This window comes from Crocuta crocuta, unplaced genomic scaffold (assembly GCF_008692635.1).
Source record: "Crocuta crocuta isolate KB4526 unplaced genomic scaffold, BGI_CrCroc_1.0 scaffold267, whole genome shotgun sequence".
In the NCBI taxonomy this organism is placed as follows: domain Eukaryota; kingdom Metazoa; phylum Chordata; class Mammalia; order Carnivora; family Hyaenidae; genus Crocuta; species Crocuta crocuta.
The window spans coordinates 3629012-3651441 of NW_027531899.1; the positions used below are offsets into that span (position 1 = coordinate 3629012).

Consider the following 22430-nt stretch of genomic DNA (forward strand, 5'->3'; position numbering starts at 1 on the left):
CACTCTGCGCGCCCGCCACGCCCAGACTCCCGATAGCCGCTTTGAACGCGAAGACTTTTAGGGATAACCCGAGAGGACGCAGCACTCAAAGGTTCTTCTCAAAAGCTGCACAGGGGCTTTGGGAAATGTAGTTCAAGGCCAGAAAAGCCCGGATGTCGAGCGCGCGCACGGAGGCTGAGGCTTCAAAGACTGAGCCGCGGAGACACTTGGGAGGTACAGCTCGCGCGGGAGCACGCAGGCGCACACCGCTGGCCAGCGGTCGAAGGTGAGGCTGGTGGGTCTTACGGAGGCGGAGGTGGCGGGTGATGGCGGGACCTGGGTTGAATGCCGAGGAGGGAGGCGGGAACCTGGGCCAAGAAGGCCGGGGAAGAAGGCGAGAGTTCTGGGCCCTAGAGAGAACAGGGAGGGAGGCAAGAACCGAAGCAGAAGGAGCCAGGGCCGAGAACGCCGGGAAGGGAATAGAAAGCCCGGGCCCGGGAGCGTCCTAGAGGGAACCGGTAGTCCAGGCTGGACAGCGCCGAAGAGGGAATTGGAAGCCGGAGGCGCTGTGAGCTTGGGGAGGGCGGGAATTTTGTCTCATCTCGCCCCCTTCCCCCCACCGTGAGGAAACTGCAGCTTTCGGAGTGCGGCCTGGCGCACACGGGCATTCAGTTCGTGTAGCTTTGTAGCTTTTTGTGCCTGTTCTTGTGTAGTTTGGGCATGTGTTACTCCGTGTGACGTTGTGGAACCGGTTTGGAAAGTGATAGTCTCTGTGTCTAATTTTTCAAATAGGATGCGAATTGATTTGTTCTTGAGACTGCATGCGACTTTGGAGAGACGACAGTAAGGGGTTTGTGAGTAAAATGTTGCTACTTTGTGTAGTTGTTATGGGCTCTGTGAGATTATGCCTAACGTGCCTATGGGATTGGGATTGGGATTGTGTCGAGTAATGTAACTGTTTTTGTCTAATTTTTAAAGTATTTTGTGTGCACAATCCACAGTAATTCGTGAATGTTGTTGTGTGACTGAGATGAAGCGCTTGAGAAATTGGATGCATGACCAGTTAAATATGTGTTGTTTAGATTATCTGAATATTGGCATTTTATATGCTTGTAGATTTCACTCTATGGCGATCAGACAAGTGAAATAGAGACTTTTTTTAGTGGGACAAGGAAGTAAAGTAAAAATAATTTTCAGATGGTAGGATTGTATATTGGGAGACCCCACATTGACTAATGATTGGTATGTTGAAATGAGTAGGACACCATAAAAAGTTGGGGAAGACATGCAAAAAGGTTCTCCCCTAACTGCCACTCAAACTTTCTATTTGGGTGAATCCCTTTTTTTCCCTGCTACTGGATGTATTCCTAGACAGATTCAGTAATTTCTTCAGTCATTCTGAAGGCTGAATCTGTTAAACCTTTAAATACAAGATCAGTCTCATAATAACTATTTAGTTAAAATATTCACTATAGGGGCACCTGGGTGGCTCAGTGGGTTGAGCATTCTTGGTTTTGGGGCAGTTCACTATCTCACAGTTTGTGGGTTGGAGCTCTACCTTGGGCTCTACGCTGACAGTGCAGAGCCTGCTTGGGATTTCTCTCTCCCTCTCTTTCTGCCCCTTCCTGGCTTGCTCGCTCTCTCCCTCTCAAAAAGTAAACAAATGAAAAAAATATTCACTATAGAAATATTCACTATAGAAGCTACTTCAAACTTGTTTTTAAAATAAAAACCCTCCCTCCTGGAAGCCTGCCTTGGAAAAGAGTACACCATCAGTCTCTTCTCTAATTCCTCAATTTCAATTTTGTCTCTTTACTCCCTCTAGGTGGGTAGTCTTTGGCTGGAATGGATTGGGAGCTGGAAAACAAGACACAAGTCAGAAATTAGGGACAAGAAGAGGCTATCATGATTGGTACCATTTTAATTTAGTGTAAGTCATGTTCTACCTCCTGAGAGAACCCACTGCTGGGAACTTCAGACACACTTCCCTTCTCATGGGTATAGCTACTTCTCCAGCTGTCTTCTCAATGTTTCCTCTGGGCATGCAGTTGGCCACTTGCTCTGGTGGGTCTTGTTGTCTCTCCAGTGAGTCCTCTTGGACAAGAGGATCCAAGCCATTCCAGACAGGCTCCATCCATAGGTTGCCCATCTAGAGCTCAGGTGAGAATTCGCCCCTTAATCGCTTTGCCCTCTCACATCCAGAAATATATACATTTTTCCCCAAAACTCTCTCACCACTTTGTTTTCCAGTGGCATCAGCACCTAAGGGGCCCCTTGTTTCTTATAAGAAGGCACCCACTTTTCTTCCCCTGGAAAACTATGTCCTAAAAATAGTTTACTCTCTTAGACATTTCCTTCTCTCAGCCTCTTAAAGTAGGGGTTAAATTAATGGTAGCAAAACTTTATGTTTTTTACAAGACTTTATTTTAGAATGAGGGACGCTTAGAAGCTTGCTTTCCTCACCATCTTTGGAACATCTGCTGAGACTGAGAGAAAAATTTCTAAGTTACCATGCTATTATAAACAGTGACAACAATTAGAAAACGCAGACGTTTGTTGGAAAAAGCATTGACAAATCAATAAGCTTTATTTATATATGTGTGCTTCTGTGTGTGTATATCAAAAATATGAGGTACAAAAAATTTTATAATGTGTAAATAAAGAATTCTTTTAATGTCCCTAAGGGACTCAAAAAATAAGACCTGAATAAAAGAACAAGAAGACACATGACAAAGTGTCAAAACTCCCTAACATTTCATGCAGTTCCATTAAATTTTCAGTAAAATTTTTGAACTTTCAAAAGTTCTTAGGGGAGTATGAACAAGCCAAAAGTTCTGAAAGAAAATAGTGAAGGGGGAAGTAGCCTCCCTGATACTAAAATATGTTTTAAAACTGCTAACTGCCGAGTCATCCTTGCAATTAAATAAACAGATCAGTACAACTAAATATAAAATCTAGATCTACTTAAATATATGAAGGAAGTAAAGTATATGATAAAGATAGCATTTTTATACTTGATCTTAGCCAAAAGACCAAGAAGCAACAAAGATGGCAGTTTTGATGAGTGGAGGAAATAACAAGTTATTGAACACCTGACANAATGCAGGGCTTGAACTCATTCATGACTGTGAGATCAAGACCTGTGCTTAGCTGACTGAGCCACCAAGGCACCCCTGTTTTAAGTTATTTTTGCATGGGAAAAACAAAGTCAAATGAGAAATTATAAATTATTATAAGTGAATACAGTATTCTCTTCCTTTAAAAAAGATCTAATAACCAGTCTAGGAAATAAAAATCTAATAGAAAAGTGAAAGAATTATAAGAGACCATTAACAGATGAAAAACTAAGGATATTTTTTAAACTTATGAAAAGAAGCTTATTTTCTTTTAAAATAGAAAAAATAAAACCTAGAACCACAATTTCTACCTATTATATAGGCATGCATCAAGAAGTTGATACCAGTAGCATTTGTCAAGGTATGGGGTGACAGGTAGTCTCATATGTTGCGGTGATAGTGTTAATGATAGAGCCTTCTGGAAAGTAGCTTGAAGGTAGGCTGCTAAAAGAGAAAAAATAGTGCTAGAAAGGAAGGGAACTTGCCTAAAATCTAACCTCTTGCCCAAGACCCTGTATCTCTGCATTTGGGGATAAAATAAGATTTGTCTAGCTCATTCTCCTTCCTGTAAATTATATGGAATGTGCAGAGTGGTCAAAGGCCAAAGCAAGGGAAATGGAGGCAATTTCAATTGAGTCTTAAGTCATAAGAGAGCTGTAAGGCATGTATAGTGTCATTTTGGCTTCTATTCATCTTGGCTTTGCCTTCTTAGGAACTGCCTCTTTTCCAAAGAGGAACCAAAGGAAGACTGAGCACCTCTTGCAAATCTCAAAACCATGGCTCAGGTGAGGTGATGGTTCCTCTCTCTTTTCCAAAATAATTTTTTTTAAGGGTATTTGATCATTTGCCTTTCTTGCCCTATATCCTCCTGCCTATCTGCCCCTTCAGGAAAGTGTCCGCATTTCTTCCCAAATTGGCCAGATAAGCCTTTTCCTTCCACAAATGCTCCTTCTAATTTTAACCAGTGTTCACACATTAAGTGGATTTATCATTAAACATCTTTCTCCGTCTTCTCCCAGAAGCAGAGCTGGGACAAAAATGCATTACCTCAGATGAGAATATATTATTGCATGAATTTTGCTAGTTTAGATGAAAAACAATCAAGATGGAGATGAAATTGATAGATTGCTATTAGTAAGTAGCAAGGACTATTGAGGCTTTACGAAAAGAGTTACACTTGGCAAATTGTACAAAGAACAGAATCTTGCTTTTCTCCTGTTTGATCCTTCCGTTTTGCTCATAGCTGCTAACAATTCCCAAAAATCTGTGGCCTGCCAATAACACTCCCCCATTATGCAAATGGTGTCCCTATTTTTAAACTTCTCTAATTATATTTGGATGCAGGAGAAGTAAATATATATGCTTGGATCACCATACTGAATTACAAGTATAACTCTTGAAATATTCTGCTGTTGGTTTCAAAAATGTTATTTTCTCTTGTTCTTTCAGAAATGTCATCTTTATATCTGGACTTCTTAATTACTAACTGTGCTCCAGATTCTTTTGTTGTGATTATTATTTTTTAATGTTTTATTTATTTTTGAGAGAGAGAGAGAGAGAAAGAGTGCAAATGGCAGAGGGGCAGAGACAGAGGGTGACACAGGATCTGAAGTGGGCTCCAGGCTCTGAGCTGGGGCTCAAACCCACAAACAGTGAGATCCTGACGTGAGCTGAAGTTGGACACTTAACCAATTGAGCCACCCAGGCGCCCCTATATTCCAGATTCTTTATTGGTGCTCTTCTTTTTACATTCCCCTGTTCCTATTCACTACCACTGTTATTCTAATGCTCACATGATTGTAAACCTAAACCTCTGTTCTGAATGTCAAAACCATATCCAGTCTCCAACCAAAAATCACCACCTGAACGTTCCACAGATACTGCAGGCACATGCCCAATATTTATCTCATTATCTCCTGCCCATATTGTTCTTTTTTGTTTTGTTTTCAATCTGCTTTTGGCCCCAGTCCCATATCCACCTGCTAATATACCTAGCTTGAGTTAAATAAATGTCTCTCTTGCACTACACAATTTAGTGGTGAATCTTATTCCTTACACCACAGTTCCCTTCATCTCCATTGATATTTTTATTTTGAGTGCCTCTCTCTTATCGTGGTTACTTGTTTTCCCACATAACACCTTTGCTCCTTTTCCAGTCCTCCAAGTGCTCACCCTAGTGCTCACTTACAGATCTTTGTGTTTCTTATGCTTTTCTGTTTAACTTTGTGCGTGTGTGTATGTGTGTAGTAAAATATACATAATGTAAAATTTCACCATTTTAGCCATTGTTGAGTGTATAGTTTAGTACCATGAAGTATACTTAGTGTTGTGTAACTAGTTCCCCTATGTATTTCCAGAACTTTTTCATCATCCGAAACAGAAACTCTGTGCTTATAACATTAACCGGTGACTGTTATCTTATACTTTTTATAGCATCAGGCCTAAAGCACATTAGAAGAATGTATAAAGACAACCCATTAGGGGAGTGGAAGATGTTAAAATATTTATTAACAGTTTGAATTCAAGAATAGTAATGATAATATGGTTTTCCAATTCATGAATATGATGTACATCTTCTTTTATTTAAGACCTTTAAATTTTCTCAGTAATGTTTTGTTGTTTTCAATGTACAGTCTTATACATGTTTTGTTATATTAATCCATGGGTATTTATTTTTTATGCTACTGTAAATGCTATTCATTTTTATTTCAAATTTTCACTGTTCACTGCTAATGTATAAAAATACAATTGATTTTTGTATGTTGACTGCAATCTTTCTAAAGTCACTTACTTTAGTAATTTTTTGTATTCTTTAGGATTTTCTACATAGATAAGCATGTCATATGTGAATAGTGACTGTTGCTTTCTTGCTTTTCAAACTATTCATCTACTGCATTGTCTAGAACCTTCAATACAATGTTGAATAGAGTGGTGAGAACAGACATTTTTGCCTTTTTCCTGCCTTAGGAGAAAGGGATTCAGTGTTTCACTATTAAGTATGATATTAGCTATAAGTTTTGCATAGATTGATAAAAGTTTTTATCATGAGAGGGTGTTCAATTTTTTCAAGTTTTTCTGCATCTATTGGTTATTCCCCACTACATGCTTTTCTCTCTCCTTTAAATGTTTTTTTAATTAAAAAAAATTTTGTTTAAACACGCTTTATTTATTTCTGAGAGAGAGAGACAGCATAAGAAGGGGAGGGTCAGAGAGACAGGGAGACACAGAATCTGAAACAGGCTCCTGGTTCTGAGCTGTCAGCACAGAGACTGACACGGGATTCAAACCCACAAACCGTGAGATCATGACCTGAGCCAAAGTCGGCCGCCCAACCAACTGAGCCACCCAGGCGCCCCTAATGTTTATTTATTTTTGAGAGAAAGAGAGAGACCATGCAAGTAGGGGAGGGGCAGAGAGAGAGAATCCGAAGCAGGCTCCAGGCTCTGAGCTGTCAGCACAGAGCCCGATGTGGGCCTTGAACTCACAAACTATGAGATCATGACCTGACCCAAAGTTGAACACTTAACCGACTGAGCCACCCACACACCCCTTCTCTTTTTTCTATTAGCACCATGAATTATATTAATTTTGAAGTGTTAAGCCAACTTAGTAGCTCTAGGATAAATCCCAGTTGGTCATGATATATTATTTTTTATGTATTGCTCAATGAATTTGCTAATACAGTACATTGTTAAGGAGTCTTTTGTTTGTGGTTTGTAAAGAATTTGGTCTATATTTTTTCTTGTAATACTTTTGTTTAGTTTTCGTATCAGGATAATTCTTTTAAAATAAATTGGGGAGTATACTCTCTTATTTTCTAAAAGAGTTTGTGTAAATTGGTATTATTTTGGGGCGCCTGGGTGGCTTAGTTGGTTAAACGCCCGGCTTCGGCTCAGGTCAGGATCTCACAGTTCGTGGGTTCGAGCCCCGTATCAGTCTCTGTGCTGACAGCTAGCTCAGAGCCTGGAACCTGTTTAAGATTCTGTATCTCCCTCTCTCTCTGACCCTCCCCTGCTCACGCTGTCTCTCTCTCTCAGAAATAAATAAAACATTAAAAAAATGTTTAATTGGTATTATTTCTTCTTAAATGCTTGTTAGAAATCACTAGTGAATAAATTTTTTTTTAATTAAAAAATAAAAACGGGCACCTGGGTGGCTCGGTCGGTTAAGCGTCCAGCTTCAGCTCATGTCATGACCTCACAGTTCATGAGTTTGGGTCTCGCATCAGGCTTTATGCTGACAGCTCAGAGCCTGGACCCTGGTTCAGATTCTGTGTGTGTCTCTCTCTCTGCCCTTCCCCCACTCATGTTCTGTCTCTCTCTCAAAAATAAAAACATTTAAAATATTGTTTTTAATAAATAAAAACAGAGGCAAACTCTAAGAGACTCTCAAATACGGAGAACAATCTGAGGGTTGCTGAAGGGGAGGTGGGTGGGGGAATGAGTTACATGGATTATGGGCATTAAGGAGGACACTTCTTGGGATGAGTACTGGGTGTCATATGTAAGAGAGATGAATCATTGGGTTCTACTCCTGAAGCCAAGACTACATTGTACGCTAACTAACTTGAAAATAAATAGGGGCGCCTGGGTGGCTTAGTCGGTTAAGCGTCCGACTTTCACTTAGATCATGATCTCGTGGTTCGTGGGTTCAAGCCCCGCATCAGGCTCTGTGCTGACTGCCAGCTCAGAGCCTGGAGCCTGTTTCGGAGTCTGTCACTCCCTCTCTCTCTGACCCTCCCCTGCTCACGCTGTCTCTCTCTCTCTCTCTCTCAGAAATAAATAAAACATTAAAAAGAAAGAAAGAAAATAAATAAAGTAACAATAATAATATATTTTAAAAAAGAATTCACCAGTGATGCCATGTTAACCTGGAGATTTTTTTTGTGGGAAGGGGTTTAACTAGCAGCTCAATTTCCTTGGTAGAATTAGGAATATTCAGGTTTTCAGGGTGTTTTCTTCAGTGAGCTTCTATAGTTTGTATCTTTCAAGGAATTTGTCAAATTTATTGACAAAGGTGTCCAAAATATAATCTTTTTATCCTTTTTGATATTTATCTGTAGCAATGATCCTCTTTCATTTTTGCTGTTGGTAATTTGTGTCTTATTCTTTTCCTTGGTCAGTTGGCTAGAGTTTTATCAATTTTATTGATCATTTCAAAGTACCAGCTTTTGGTTTTATTGGTTTACTCTGTTGTTTTTGTTTCCTCTTTCTTCACTTCTTATCTTTTATTTTTCCTTTTTTTCCAATACTTTGTGTTTAGTTAAATTGTTTTCTAGCTTTGAGAGAGAGAGACTGTGTGAGTAGGGGAGGGGCAGAGAGGAGACACAGAACCAGATGTAGTCTCCAGGCTCTGAGCTGTCAGCCAGATCCCAGTGCAGGGATTGAACCCACAAGCAGTGAGATCATGACCTGAGCTGAAGTCAGACGCTTAATCGACTAAACCACCTAGGTGCCCCAAAGCTTCTGTATTGATCTTATTGATTTCCATTCTATTTGTTGTAGCAATGACTGAGGGGAAAGTTGAAATCTTCAGTTATAATTTTGGTTTTGTCTCTTTTTCCTCTCAGTTTTTATTTAATATATTTTTAAGTTCTGTTTTTAGAGGTATTCACATTTAGAATTGTTACAGTCTCTCAGAAATTGATGGCTCTCTGTTACTATGAAATGTCTCATTTAACCCCTGATAATATTCTTTGTTCCAAAATTTATATTGTTTGATATTATGGCCATTTTAGCTTTCTTTGGTTAGTATTTACACAGTACTCATGTTTTCCATCCTTTGTAAAATGTTTTTAAGTTTATTTATTTTGAGAGAGAGAAAGAGCAAGTGGGGTAGGGGGAGAGAGAGGGAGGGAGAGAATCCCAAAGCAGGCCCCTTGGGGTCAGCACAGATCCCAGTGTAGGGCTTGAACCCACAAACTGTGAGATCATGACCTGAGCCCAAACCAAGCGTCAGATGCTTAACTGACTGAGCCAACCAGGTGCCCCTCCATCCTTTTCCTTATCCTTCCTATGTTTTCATATTTATATATAATGAGCCTCTTCTGGATAGTATAAGTTGGTTCTTACTTTTAAATAATTTTTTACATTCAAGTAACCTCTATACCCAATGTGGGGCTCTAACTCACAACCCCAAGGTCAAGAGTCACATGCTCAGTCACTGACTGAGTCAGTTAGGTGCCCCTGTAGAGCACCACTTTTAATAATCTCACAACACATGTTTTTTCCCAGAGCAAATACACTATATACCACAACAGAATATATGAAAATCTCAATAAAGAGAAATCATATGGAGCATCTTCTCTAACCACAATCAAATTAAGTTAGATATCAATAAAATAACATATCTCGACAAGGCCGAAATGTTTGGAAATCAAATAGTATACTACTTTTTATTTATTTATTTATTTATTTATTTTAATTTTTTTTTTTAATTTTTATTTATTTCTAGGAGAGAGAGAGATAGACAGCGTGAACAGGGGAGGGTCAGAGAGAGAGGGAGACACAGACTCTGAAACAGGCTCCAGGCTCTGAGCTGGCAGTCAGCACAGAGCCCGATGTGGGGCTCGAACCCACGATCCGCGAGACCATGACCTAAGCGAAAGTCGGACGCTTAACCGACTAAGCCACCCAGGCGCCCCAGTATACTACTTTTTAAAAACTGTTTATTTATTTTTGAAAGAGAGAGAGAGGGAGATACAGAATCTGAAGCTGGCTCCAGGCTCTGAGCTATCAGCACAGAGCCTAACATGGGGCTCGAACCCATGAACCACTAGATCATGACCTGAGTCAAAGTTGGACACTTAACCGACTGAGCCATCCATGCACCCCAACAATATACTACTATGAGTAACCAATTTTGGATCAAAGAATAACAAAAAATAAACTTTTCATAAAATTTATGGCTTCATGGTGAATGACTGTTTTCCTTCCTAATATCATAAGCAAGACAAGGATGTCTGCTCTTACCACTTCTGTTCAACACTGTAGATGATGCGTAAAGAATGAAAAGGAAATATAAGGCAATATAGATTAGAAAGGGAGAAGGTGAACTGTATTTACAGATAATATGACTAGATTATGTAGAATGTATTAAGGAATTTACAGAAAAGAGTACTAGATATAAAAAGTGAATTCAGCAAGGTCACATATCAAAATACAAAAATCAATTATATTTTTACATACTAAGAATAAAAAATTGAAAATGAATTTAAAGAATAAAATTAACAAAACATTTACAAGACCTGTACACTGAAAACTACAAAACGCTGCCAAGAGAAATTTTAAAAGACCGAAATAAGTATACACCAGGTCCATGGATTAGAAGACCTACTACTGTTTTTTGTTTTTTGTTTTTTGTTTTTTTTTTTTTTTTTCTAGGAGAGAGAGAGAGAGACAGCGTGAGCAGGGGAGGGTCAGAGAAAGAGGGAGTCACAGACTGAAACAGGCTCCAGGCTCTGAGCTGGCTGTCAGCACAGAGCCCGACGCGGGGCTCGAACCCACGAACCGCGAGATCATGACCTAAGCGAAAGTCGGACGCTTAACCGACTAAGCCACCCAGGCGCCCCAAAGACCTACTACTGTTAACATATCCATTATCTCCAACCAATCTATAAAGTCTTTCAAAACTCAATCACAGTCTAAGTAGGTTGTTTTATAAAGATAAGTTGATCTAAAATTAATTTGGAAATGTAAAACACCTAACATGCCTAAACAAGTTTGAAAATGACAGTGTTGGAAGATTATTAGTGGTGCTCTACAGAAGTGCCTGACTGGCTCCGTCACTGGAGCATGTGACTCTTGATCTCAGGGTTATAAATTGGATTCCCATGTTGACTGTAAATCTATCCAGATTTTCCTCCCCTTTTTACTGACAAACATTTACATCAACTATGGTTTTGGACTTTTTTTAAGTCTCATTTTACTTTTGTCAATTTTTGTTTTTTGTTTTTTGAAACTTGTTATTTAAGTACATATACATTTGTAATTGTTCTATTTTCCCAGTGTATTTAATTTTTCTCATCAATAAAAAGCCCTTTTTGTCTGTAGTAGTAACACTCCTCAACTTCCCCATGTCTAGTGTTTGTATGTCATTTTCCATCCTTTGCTTTCAGCCTATTTGTATATATGATGTTTAAAATATGTTTCTTGTAGGGGCACCTGGGTGGCTCATTTGGTTAAGCTTCCTATTCTTGATTTCGGCTCAGGTCATGATCTCATGGTTCATGAGATTGAGCCCTGTGTCGGGCTCTGTGCTGTGTGTAGAGCCTGCTTGGGTTTCTCTCCCTTTCTTTCTGCCCCTTCCCCACTTGTACATGTGCATACTTTCTCTCTCTCTCTCTCTCTCTCTCTCAAAATAAATAAATAAACTTTAAAAAATAAAATATGTCTCAGAATTATATTTGAATCTTTTTTATGCATTCTAATAATCTTGGTCATTTTATTGGAGTGTTTGGTCCATTTATATTTAATACAATTAGAGGTATATGGATTTAGGGCTGCCATTTTGCTGTTTTGTTTTCCAAATACTTAACCCATTTTTTAATCCTTTTGAAAATACTTTCTATTTTAAGGCAGTTTTAGGTTCATGGCAAAATTGTATAGAAAGTAGAGTTTTCACTTACCCTCTGCCCCCATACATGAATAGCCTCCCCATTATCAATATCTTGCACCAGAGTGGTACATTCATTACAATAAACCTACATTGATACATGATTCCAAAGTCCATAGTTTACATTAGGGTTCACTCTTGGTCTTGTGTATTCAATAGATTTTTGCAAATGTATGATGTTCTGCCATTATGATAATATACAGAATAGCTTTAGTGCCTTAAACTTTTAGAGCTACACCTTTTTGTCGCTTCCTCCTTTTTTACTGTCTCCAGAGTTTTGCCTTTCCAGAATGTCATATAATTGGAATTATACAGACTTTTCTGATTGGCTTCTTGCACCTACTAGTGTGCATTTAAGTTTCCTCCTAATCTGTTTTTATTCATCAGTTCCTATATATTGTTGTATTTTGTATCAAATACATTTTAATGGTTCATTTTCATTCCTCTATTGACTTTTTATTTATTTATTTGTTTGTTTTAATGTTTTATTTATTTATTTTGAGAGAAACGGGGAGTGCCAGTACAGGCAGGGCAGAGAGAGGAAGAGAGAAAAGCCCAAGCAGGCTGGACAGTCAGCATGGAGCCCGACACAAGGGCTTGATTCCATGACTACGAGATAATGACCTGAGCCAAAATCAAGAGTTAAATGCTCAACCAACTGAGCCACCCAGGCACCCCTCCTCTATTGACTTTTTAGTTGTATATATTTCTGTGCCCAGGTTTTCCTAATACTAGTTCTCTGAATACATTAAGAACAGCTACTTTGAAGTTGGGTGTTTTNCCAACATTGAGGCCCACTAGGGATTAGTTTCTATGACTGGCTTTTTCTGAATATGAGTCACATTCTCCCTCTCTCGTTTTGTTTGTTTTGTTTGCATATTTAGTAATTTTTGCTAGAAACCTGGATATCATGAATAATATAGTAATCTGATACTGTTATGCCTTTTTTCTGAAGGTTATTGCCTAGCAGGCAACTAACTTGCTTGAAATTGAACTTTAAACTCTGCACCAACCCCAAAGTATAAAGGAGCTGATAAGCTCAGTTCTTCCAGCTGCGACTTTTGACCCTAGCCCCCTTAGGTGAGGGGAGGTAGGTTCTCCTTGTGTTCATATACATTAGTTCTCAGTTAAGGAATTGATGAATGTTTATACTTAGATTTTGGGGCTTACTTTCAGTAGGTCTGTTTCTTCCAGTGTTCCACTCCTTATACTTCCTGCTGCTTTGTGAGCTGCAACTTCTGACACCTCAGTCCAGTAAAACTTCAGTTTTCTTCTGTTTGTACTATGAGCAGTTGTGTAATACTGTTAATAAAAAAATGCCGAAATCTCCGAATCTCATGAGGTACACTTCTGTTTTACAACACTCTTTTTTGGAATCTTTATGTCTGCTTTTTCCTAAGTCCTCTGTGATGTCTCCAACAATTGCTTAGCTTAATTATCAACTTGGAGTTCTGGCGGTGTTTATACTCAGATTTTGGTTCTCATCCTTTCTGTAGTTCTCTTCAAGAATTTATTTCTAAATCTCAAACTCATCTGCCAGCTCTAAATTCTGCCTTAACAGTTGCGTGGTTTCTGGTACCTTCGTGCAAAAAAAAGCCATGAATTGAACAGTTCTTACCCATCGTGGTTACTGTCCTTTAAGAATAAGCTCTCCATTTGGGCACCTGGGTAGCTCAGTTGGTTGAGCATCCGACTCTTAATTTCAGCTCAGCTCGTGATTCCAAGGTTATGGGATGGAGCCCTGTGTCAGGCTCCACACTGAGCATTTAGCCTGGTTGGGACTCTCTCTCTGCCTCTGTCCCTTTCCCGAGCTCATGCTTTCCCTCTCTTTCTCAAATAAAAAAAAAATTTAATTTTTTCAAAAAAAGTTTAAGCTCTCCCTCAATTTTTGCTTGCTTTGATTGCTTTCAAATGCCATTGCTTTCAAATGTGAGTTATTTGTTATACGTTATGTTCAGATATATATATTACGTTAAGTATAAATAATTATGATTTGAGGAATCATTTTCTTGACCAATTCGCTGTATTATTTTTGGATGCCAGAAGTTGTTCCCATGCATTTTTAAACCATATTTTTTCTGCAGAACACATTAATCTTCACAGAGAACAGTTTTACCTCATCAATTGTGTTGCCCTTAGAATATACCACATCTTTTACATTCTTATAGTATCTGAACACCTTCTAGCAGGTGTATGTTTAAACATACTTTCAAGAAAGTATGTGTTCCTTGCTTTGAGGCTATGCAGAGACAGTGTTTTATATGTCTTGGCACTCCAGTAAACTAATGCAGTTTGGGAGTACAAAATGACTTCACATAAATATTTTTGTGATGAATTATTAAATAAATCCAGAGACAGGAAATTCTATCTTCACTTTGGTTTACCTTACAGTATAAATCACAAAACAAAAATGATTGGCTTTCTTTACATTGATATAATGCCCCAAAGGAACAGATCACAAGTAGTCCCCAATATCTAGTCAGCTTATTCTGATCACAGGTCCAATCCATTGCAGGCATCAGTGTCATTCAAAGATGTGACTGTGGACTTCTCTCGGGAGGAGTGGCAGCACCTGGATCCTGCTCAGAAGACTCTCTACATGGATGTGATGTTGGAAAACTATTGCCACCTCATCTCTGTGGGTCAGAAAAAAACTCTTTGAAACTTTCAGTAGCATGCATTTCCTTTCAAAGTGCCTAAATTATGTGTGATCTTGAATTTCAGGAATAAGAATTGATTTTTTGTTAGCCAAAAGCATAATTTTGTACTTGCCCAGAGCAAGGTTGAATTTACTCTTACACAAAGAAGTATCTTACTTTGCAGTATTGAAAATGTACTTTATTAATTTTTCAAATGTATTGAAGCCTAAACAACTTAATCCAAACTTTTCTTTATCAGGGTGTCACATGACCAAGCCGGATGTGATCCTCAAGTTAGAGCGAGGAGAAGAGCCATGGACATCATTTACAGGTCATACCTGCTTAGGTGAGTTTCTGACCCTTCAGGTGGATGAAATCTAGTTGAGAATAAATTTTAAAATGGTCATGTGGTAGGTGGCACCTTTGAAACATTTTGGGAGTGTCTTTTTAAAGGCTCCTAACCTTTGAAATGATCATTATTCCTGCAAAACTTAAACCAAACTTTTAAATATCACTCTCCCAATATAATCTTTTCTAGTTTGCTTGATGTTATCAAAGATAGTTGCCACCCTTAATCAAAATGTATTATAAACCTTCCATTTAGATCCTTTTTCTTGATTTGAACATTCTTATATCTGTTTTTAAAAGAGAAAACTCTTGTTTAATGTTTTTCTTCTCAGTTGCTTTCCATTTTTTTCTTTTTCTTTCTTTTTATTGCCTCAGATTTGTTTTCTGTGCTAAGTCTAATCTCCCCTTTTCATCACAAATATAGCTGTTAATTTAAAACTCACTTGCTTTGGCCCAGATTGATAATTCCACAGTTATCATTTTCTCTCTTAAACTTTAGTGGTTCACTTTATGTGGCTGATCATCATTCCTGAAATCAATCCTTCGTGTGTGTAAAACATTAACTTATTCATATCCTGATTCCCTGAGTGATTATTTTCAAGTTGGTCTGTTTTCTTCATCACTGGACATACTGTCTGATAATATCTGGCACATAATAGTCACTGATACATATATTTTAAACATATGTTTTTTCACTAGATTCTCAGTCTTATTTCTCGAATTTGACCTCAAAGAATCTGCCTTTAAGTTATAGTAATCTCATCCATTCTGAGGACAGAAGGCCTTTGTTTTATGTAAATGTCTCCAACACCGACATACTCAGCACATTTTTCCCACCTTCACTGTAGTACTTCAGGGGTTCTGCACTCTGATGTTTCACCTATCTTTTGACAATATGTTAGAAATGAAAATCACAAACTTTGCTAACCTTTAAATTCCTCCCTACTATTTATTTCCAAATATTTTATTTTTACCATATCAGCTTTCTCTGTCTCTATCATCATCTCTTGTGAATCTCTTCACAATTTATGTTATGTTTACCAGCCTGTGAAATGTATTTATGTCTTCCCATATTTTCATTTTTCACTGACATCATAGAAAATAATGACTACCTTTTTTTTTAATTTTTTAAATGTTTTATTTATTTCTGAGAGAGAGAGAGAAAGAGACAGCGTGAGCAGGGGAAGGTCAGAGAGCGAGGGAGATACAGAATCTGAAACAGGCTCCAGGCTCTGAGGTGGCAGTCAGCACAGAGCCCGATGTGGGGCTCGAACCCACAAACCATGAGATCATGACCTGAGCCAAAGTCGGACACTTAACCGACTGAGCCACCCAATCACCCCCAAAGTAACAACTATCTTATTTCATGTATTGACTACAGTAATTACAGATTGGCTTTGCTATAATTTTGTCTTAATTCTTTCAATTTATATTGTTACTTTCCTAGTGAAGAGATATCATCACTTGTTTCCTATTATTTATTATATGAAATTGAAATTCTTCATTCAAAGACTACTATAATTAGCCCTAATCTGGTCTTTTCAACTTTATTTCTCTCTGTTATGGAAAACTCTTGGTAATTTGCACTTGATATAGTCTCCTCAATGTTTTCCACACATGTATGATTTGTTATAATGCCTGTACTGCTCATTGTGTTGTGTTCTCCCCTCCATATACTATGTATCTTTTAAGTTGAATCTTGAGATTTCTTCTCCATAAATATTCCTTAACCACTCCACATCCTTTTTCTGAATATCCATGCTACTTAACTAATCCCTAGTGGGCCTCAATGTTGGAGGCCCCAAAAACAAACAAACAAACAACCCCTCCAAAAAAACACCCAACTTCAAAGCAGCTGTTCTTAGTGTATTCAGAGAATACACACAACTCTTGAAAATGATTATGTAATTTGGTACCAAGTTATATGTGGTATATGCTTACGGATTCTTTCCTTCAAAGATACGATCCTTTTTTTATATATTTTTTTGCTATAGTATATTATATTTTAAATATTCCGTATTTGCTTCATTAACTGTAGAGCTATACAGGCGAGTTATGTTTTTCCTCCATTCAGAAAGCACAGTAAGCTCCTTTCAGATGTACCTGCCCAGGCCATGGCTGTATAGATTCTGACTGAAATGGTTGGATTCTACCAAACACTACCCATCTAGGTAGGATATACAATGTTAATGTAGATTCAGAAGAATTCAAAGGAGATAACCAATAATGTATTCCTTTCTGTGGAAAAGGATTACTATCAAAATCTGCGTTTTTCACAAAATATTTAAGACATGATTAAGCTTGTGAAAATACTTTGTTAAAATTACTTTCCAAGATCATAACCATTTTTTAAAAATTGTTTTAAATGTTTTTATCTATTTCTGAGAGAGAGAGAGCATGAATAGGGGAGGGTCAGAGAGAGAGGGAGACACAGAATCTGAAACAGGCTCCAGGCTCCGAGCTGTCAGAACAGAGCCCAACACGGGGCTCAAACCCACGAACCGTGAGATTATGACCAGAGCCAAAGTTGGACGCTCAACCAACTGAGCCACCCAGGAGCCCCCATAACCATTTTTAAGTTATAAAGAAATAGTGCTTAAAGTGGTAGGGGGAAATAAGTGAAGGATTTTTGGCATCACAGAATGTAGCATTTTCTTAAAGATAATATAACTATGAGTAGAAATAAGAATGGAAGGCAAGCCAACTGATTAAAAGAAAATGAGCAGGGGCACCTGGGTGGCTCAGTTGGTTAACCATCTGACTTCAGCTAAGGTCATCATCTCACCGCTCACTGGTTTGAGCCCCACGTTGGGCTCTGTGTTGACAGCTCAGAGCCTGGAACCTGCTTCTTGTACTGTGTCTCCCTCTCTCTCTGCCCTTCTTCACTTGCAGTCTTATCTCTCCCTCAAAAATAAATAAACGTTAAAAAAAAATTTTTTAATAAAATAAAAGAACATGAGCAAAGCATGTGATTAGGAGTGAGATATTCATAAGGCAAAAAATATGAGGCCTTACTATGTGTGAAAGTTGTCAAATATGTGGACAACCCTGAAAACTTACTTGAATATGAAAGGTGAATCTCAGTGACTTAAAGTTTTCTTTACAGGAGAAATTCCTTATATGTTGGTGTTGAGAGTAATGGACTAAAGGAAGAAATAAGTTTTTTTGTACCTAAATTTAACATTGTTTCACTAGATGTGGATGATTACAAAATAATGGAAGTCAAATATAGCTATAAAATACAAGAGAAATGAAGGTTAAAGTTAATGAATCATTTAGAATGAAAGTAAACAATCTGATCTTGTCCACAATGTGGAAAACTGGAGTTAAGAAAAGTTATGGGTGACTCAGTCAGTTAAGCATCCAACTCTTGATTTCAACTCAGGTCACGATCTCACAGCTTGTGAGACCGAGCCCCATGCCAGGTTCTGTGCTGGCATTGTGGAGCCTGCTTAGGATTCTCTCCTCTTTCTCTTTGCCCTTCCCCTGCTTGCTTGTTCTTTCTCCCTCTCTCAAAAAAATAAATAAACCCTAAAAAAATAAATAAAGTTACTATATTGAGGAAATACTTGTGGCAGTTTTTCTTTAAACCTGAAAAAATAAGTCTGCAAAGAGGAATAGTTATAATTCATGGTCATGAGATTTTCGTTATTGAACCCTTCTGAAAGGATTGGTAGTAACAGCAATAATGAATACGCCAGTAAATAACACTCCTAGTTAGTTTTAAAGTTCCTGTTGGAAGTGTCTTCCTAGCTCTTTTCTCACAAGAAAAAATGATATGGAGGATTAGAGCCTAGGCTATAATGTCTTTTAAACACTAGGAAATTACTTGATGCTTGGAAAGATTAATGAGCCATTGATGGCTACCTGGTAGGGGGTAGTGGAACAACTGGAAGTGTTTTGACTCACAGTCTAAGGAAGAATGTATAAAAATATAGGCTCTGATCTGTATTCTCCAAAACTAATCCTTCCTCTAATACTTTTCTTGAATAAACTTTTCTACTAATTTTTCTCATCCATCCTACTTAAAGTTTACTGCCCTTGAAAGGTTCACTTCATTGTTTCTGAATCTACCTATCCAAGCATCAGTCTCTCTTTCACCATTCTTTTGTCTTCTCCTCACTGCGTGGTGTATTTGTTTCACTTTCTATATGAAATTCTTGTACAAAGTGCAAATTTTACTAGCGTTCATTGCTTAATTTTTCATTCTTTTTCACACTGAGGCAGAGTTTTTCTTTAGGTTTTTTGTCTTTTCCCTGGCAAGGAATAATTTGTCCAGGGTCTTTTTTGATCTCGTATACTAGACATTAGTACATTTTCTTTCCATAACAAATATGTGAAGATTCACAAATTGTTATTATATTCTTTTGTAGAAGAAAATTGGAAAGATGAAGACTTTTTAGTGAAATTCAAGGAATACCAAGATAAGTTTTCTAGACCAGTTGTATTCATCAACCACAAAAAACTGATTAAAGACAACAGTAATGCATATGAAAAGACATTTACTTTAAGCAAAAACCCTATTAATTCAAAAAATCTACCTCCTGAATATGATACTCATGGAAAGATTTTTAAAAATGTTTCAGAATTAATTATCAGTAATATAAGTCCTGCAAGAAAAAGACTTAATGAGTATAATGGATATGGGAAATCGCTTCTCAGTACTAAACCAGAGACAACTCAGCCTGGAGTCAAATCCCATAATCAACGTGACAGGGTTGTCAGTCGTACTGAAGTACTTATGCAATATCATAAGGTGGAAACTCCAGCACAGCCATTTGGATATGATGACTGTGAGAAAGCCTTCCTTAAAAAAGGAGACTTAATTACACATAATAGAGCTTACAGAAGAGAAAACCCATCTGAATATAATAAAAGGAGAAGAACGACCAATATTGAAAAAAAACATACATGCACTGAATGTGGGAAGTCCTTCTGTAGGAAGTCAGTATTGATTCTGCATCAGGGAATTCACACAGAGGAAAAACCCTATCAGTGCCATCAATGTGGAAATTCATTTAGAAGGAAGTCATATCTCATTGATCATCAGAGAACTCACACAGGAGAGAAGCCTTTTGTTTGTAATGAATGTGGTAAGTCCTTCCGCCTAAAGACAGCCCTCACTGATCATCAGAGAACACATACAGGGGAAAAATCATACGAATGTCCGCAGTGTAGAAATGCCTTCAGATTGAAGTCACACCTCATTCGTCATCAGAGAACTCATACAGGAGAGAAACCATATGAATGTAATGACTGTGGGAAGTCTTTCCGCCAGAAGACAACACTGTCTCTACATCAGAGAATTCATACAGGAGAGAAACCCTATATTTGTAAAGAATGTGGGAAGTCATTTCACCAGAAGGCAAACCTTACTGTACATCAGAGAACTCATACAGGGGAAAAGCCCTATATTTGTAATGAATGTGGGAAATCATTCTCCCAGAAGACAACTCTCGCTCTTCATGAGAAGACTCATAATGAGGAGAAACCCTATATTTGTAATGAATGTGGGAAGTCCTTCCGCCAAAAGACAACCCTTGTGGCACATCAGAGAACACATACAGGGGAAAAATCCTATGAATGTCCTCACTGTGGGAAGGCCTTTAGAATGAAATCTTACCTCATTGATCATCACAGAACTCACACTGGAGAGAAACCATATGAATGTAATGAATGTGGGAAGTCCTTCAGTCAGAAAACAAATTTGAATCTACATCAAAGAATTCATACAGGAGAGAAACCCTATATTTGTAATGAATGTGGGAAATCCTTTCGCCAGAAAGCAACTCTCACTGTACATCAAAAAATACATACAGGACAGAAATCCTACGAATGCCCTCAGTGTGGGAAAGCATTTAGCAGGAAGTCATATCTCATTCATCATCAAAGAACTCATACAGGAGAGAAACCATATAAATGTAATGAATGTGGGAAGTGCTTCCGCCAAAAAACAAATCTCATTGTACATCAGAGAACTCACACAGGGGAGAAACCCTATATTTGTAATGAGTGTAGTAAGTCCTTCAGTTATAAGAGAAACCTCATTGTCCATCAGAGAACTCACAAGGGAGAAAACATAGAAATGCAGTAAATGATGTGATCTTTGTGAAGCCTTTCCAAGTTATTGTAAAACTTCAGTTTAATAAAAAAAGCATGCTGAAACATTTTAATAAGGTAATTTTAATCACAAATGTAATAATAGTTAAAGTACCAACCACGTAACTATCTGCTGTTTACTAGCACATATAATGGATATGATCATTGTTATCAAACTTTATCAGAAATGAAGCTAATTTTTTAAGTTTTCATGTTCACTCAGATTTTTAAAAAATTTTTTAATGTTTTATTTATTTCTGAGAGAGAGAGACAGCATGAGCATGGGAGGGTCTGAGAGAGAGGGAGACACAGAATCTGAAACAGGCTCCAGGCTTTGAGCTGGCTGTCAGCACAGAGCCCTATGCGGAGCTCGAACCCATGAACCGTGAGATCATGACCTGAGCCGAAGTCAGATGCTCAACCAACTGAGCCACCCAGGCACCTCAGATTATTTTTTTAAATGCTTACATAATATATACAGAGGCAAGACACAAAATGGTTATAATATCAGTCTCCATAAAAGAATGAAAATATAAAATACATTTCTCCTTGCACTCTGGAATAAAGAATAACTGTTACTCCCCCAAAGATTACCATGTCGCTGGTTTATAACATCATGAAGCAGTCTTTGCCTGTGTTTAAATTTTATGTTTTATCATATATCATGATTCTTTTGTGTCTTTATTCACTCAGCATTTTAAGATTCATACATTATTGCATGTGGCAGTAATGTATTCGTTTTCATTCTGTATACTCTTCCATTTTGAGAATAGACCACTATTTATCCTCTTGATATTTGTATTTTTATAAATTTGTGTTGTAATAAAAATACTGCTTTAATGTGCTATAAATATTCTGTGTGTATGTGTGTGTGTGTGTATTTCTGTTGATCTTATAGTAAGATGAATTACTCAGTACAAGGATGTATGTAAATTTTTTTCAGCTATGGTAGATGCTGCCAAACATCTCAGACCTTTCTTAATATGAGGCAGTTAACTTTGGAAAGTAATAGCTCTGATTGTAAGCAATGTGGAGAAAGGTCTTTAGCAGTCATTCAACTAGAGAATTCTTTTTTTTTTTTTAATTTTTAATGTCTGTTTATTTTGAGGGAGAGAGAGATAGTGTGTAAGCAGGGGAGGGGCAGAGAGAGAGAGGGAGGGAGATACAGAATCCGAAGAATCCAGGCTTCCAGCTGTCAGCACAGAGCCCAGTGTGGGGCTGGAACCCATGAACCGCGAGATATTGACCTGAGCCGAAGTTGAATGCCCAACTGACTAAGCCACCCAGGTGCCCTGAGAATTCTACTTTTAAAAGTCCACATAATATTATAATTGTAAGAAGACTGTTAGTCATGAATATCTAAATGTGATAAATTTAGAAAGACTCTAGCCGTGTGTGTAAGTCTTACACAAAGAATTTAATATTGGAATTCATATTCATATTGGAGGGAATCCTATAGCTGTCATGATTATAGAAATACTTTTTGCCACAGCATACACCTCATTCAACATCACAGAATTCGTACTAGAGAAAGGCAGGTTAAGAAGTGACAAAGATGAGTAAAACTTGGGAATATAAGTTACAGTAGACGGAATTGTGAAAAAATATGTATATATAGTGAAATATATATATGTAT

At 37.8% G+C, this 22430-nt stretch overlaps 1 protein-coding gene across 10 annotated transcripts; it reads left to right on the plus strand.

Annotated features, from left to right (window-relative positions):
- Positions 1 to 189: 189 nt before the first annotated feature.
- On the plus strand, positions 190 to 21592 carry ZNF567 (zinc finger protein 567). 10 transcript variants are annotated; one of them, XM_077773719.1, is made up of 8 exons: positions 241 to 265; positions 772 to 833; positions 1805 to 1909; positions 3808 to 3880; positions 12664 to 12798; positions 14224 to 14350; positions 14607 to 14693; positions 19069 to 21592. In XM_077773719.1, exons 6-8 carry the CDS (start codon positions 14308 to 14310, stop codon positions 20787 to 20789), a joined length of 1851 nt encoding a protein of 616 aa, XP_077629845.1. In that variant the 5' UTR covers positions 241 to 265; positions 772 to 833; positions 1805 to 1909; positions 3808 to 3880; positions 12664 to 12798; positions 14224 to 14307; the 3' UTR covers positions 20790 to 21592. The 10 variants fall into 10 exon arrangements, with proteins under 10 accessions (XP_077629836.1, XP_077629845.1, XP_077629846.1 ...); XM_077773720.1 differs by having other exon boundaries at positions 14224 to 14346; XM_077773712.1 differs by lacking the exon at positions 12664 to 12798.
- Positions 21593 to 22430: the final 838 nt, after the last annotated feature.

Bases quoted from the DNA above. Each gene is read 5' to 3' on its own strand.
- ZNF567 (XM_077773710.1), top strand. From the start codon at position 801: ATGCGACTTTGGAGAGACGACAGTAAGGGGTTT. The intron at 834-14,223 runs GTGAGTAAAATG...AATCCATTGCAG, and splicing joins GAGACGACAGTAAGGGGTTT to GCATCAGTGTCATTCAAAGA. The intron at 14,694-19,068 runs GTGAGTTTCTGA...ATTCTTTTGTAG, and splicing joins TACAGGTCATACCTGCTTAG to AAGAAAATTGGAAAGATGAA.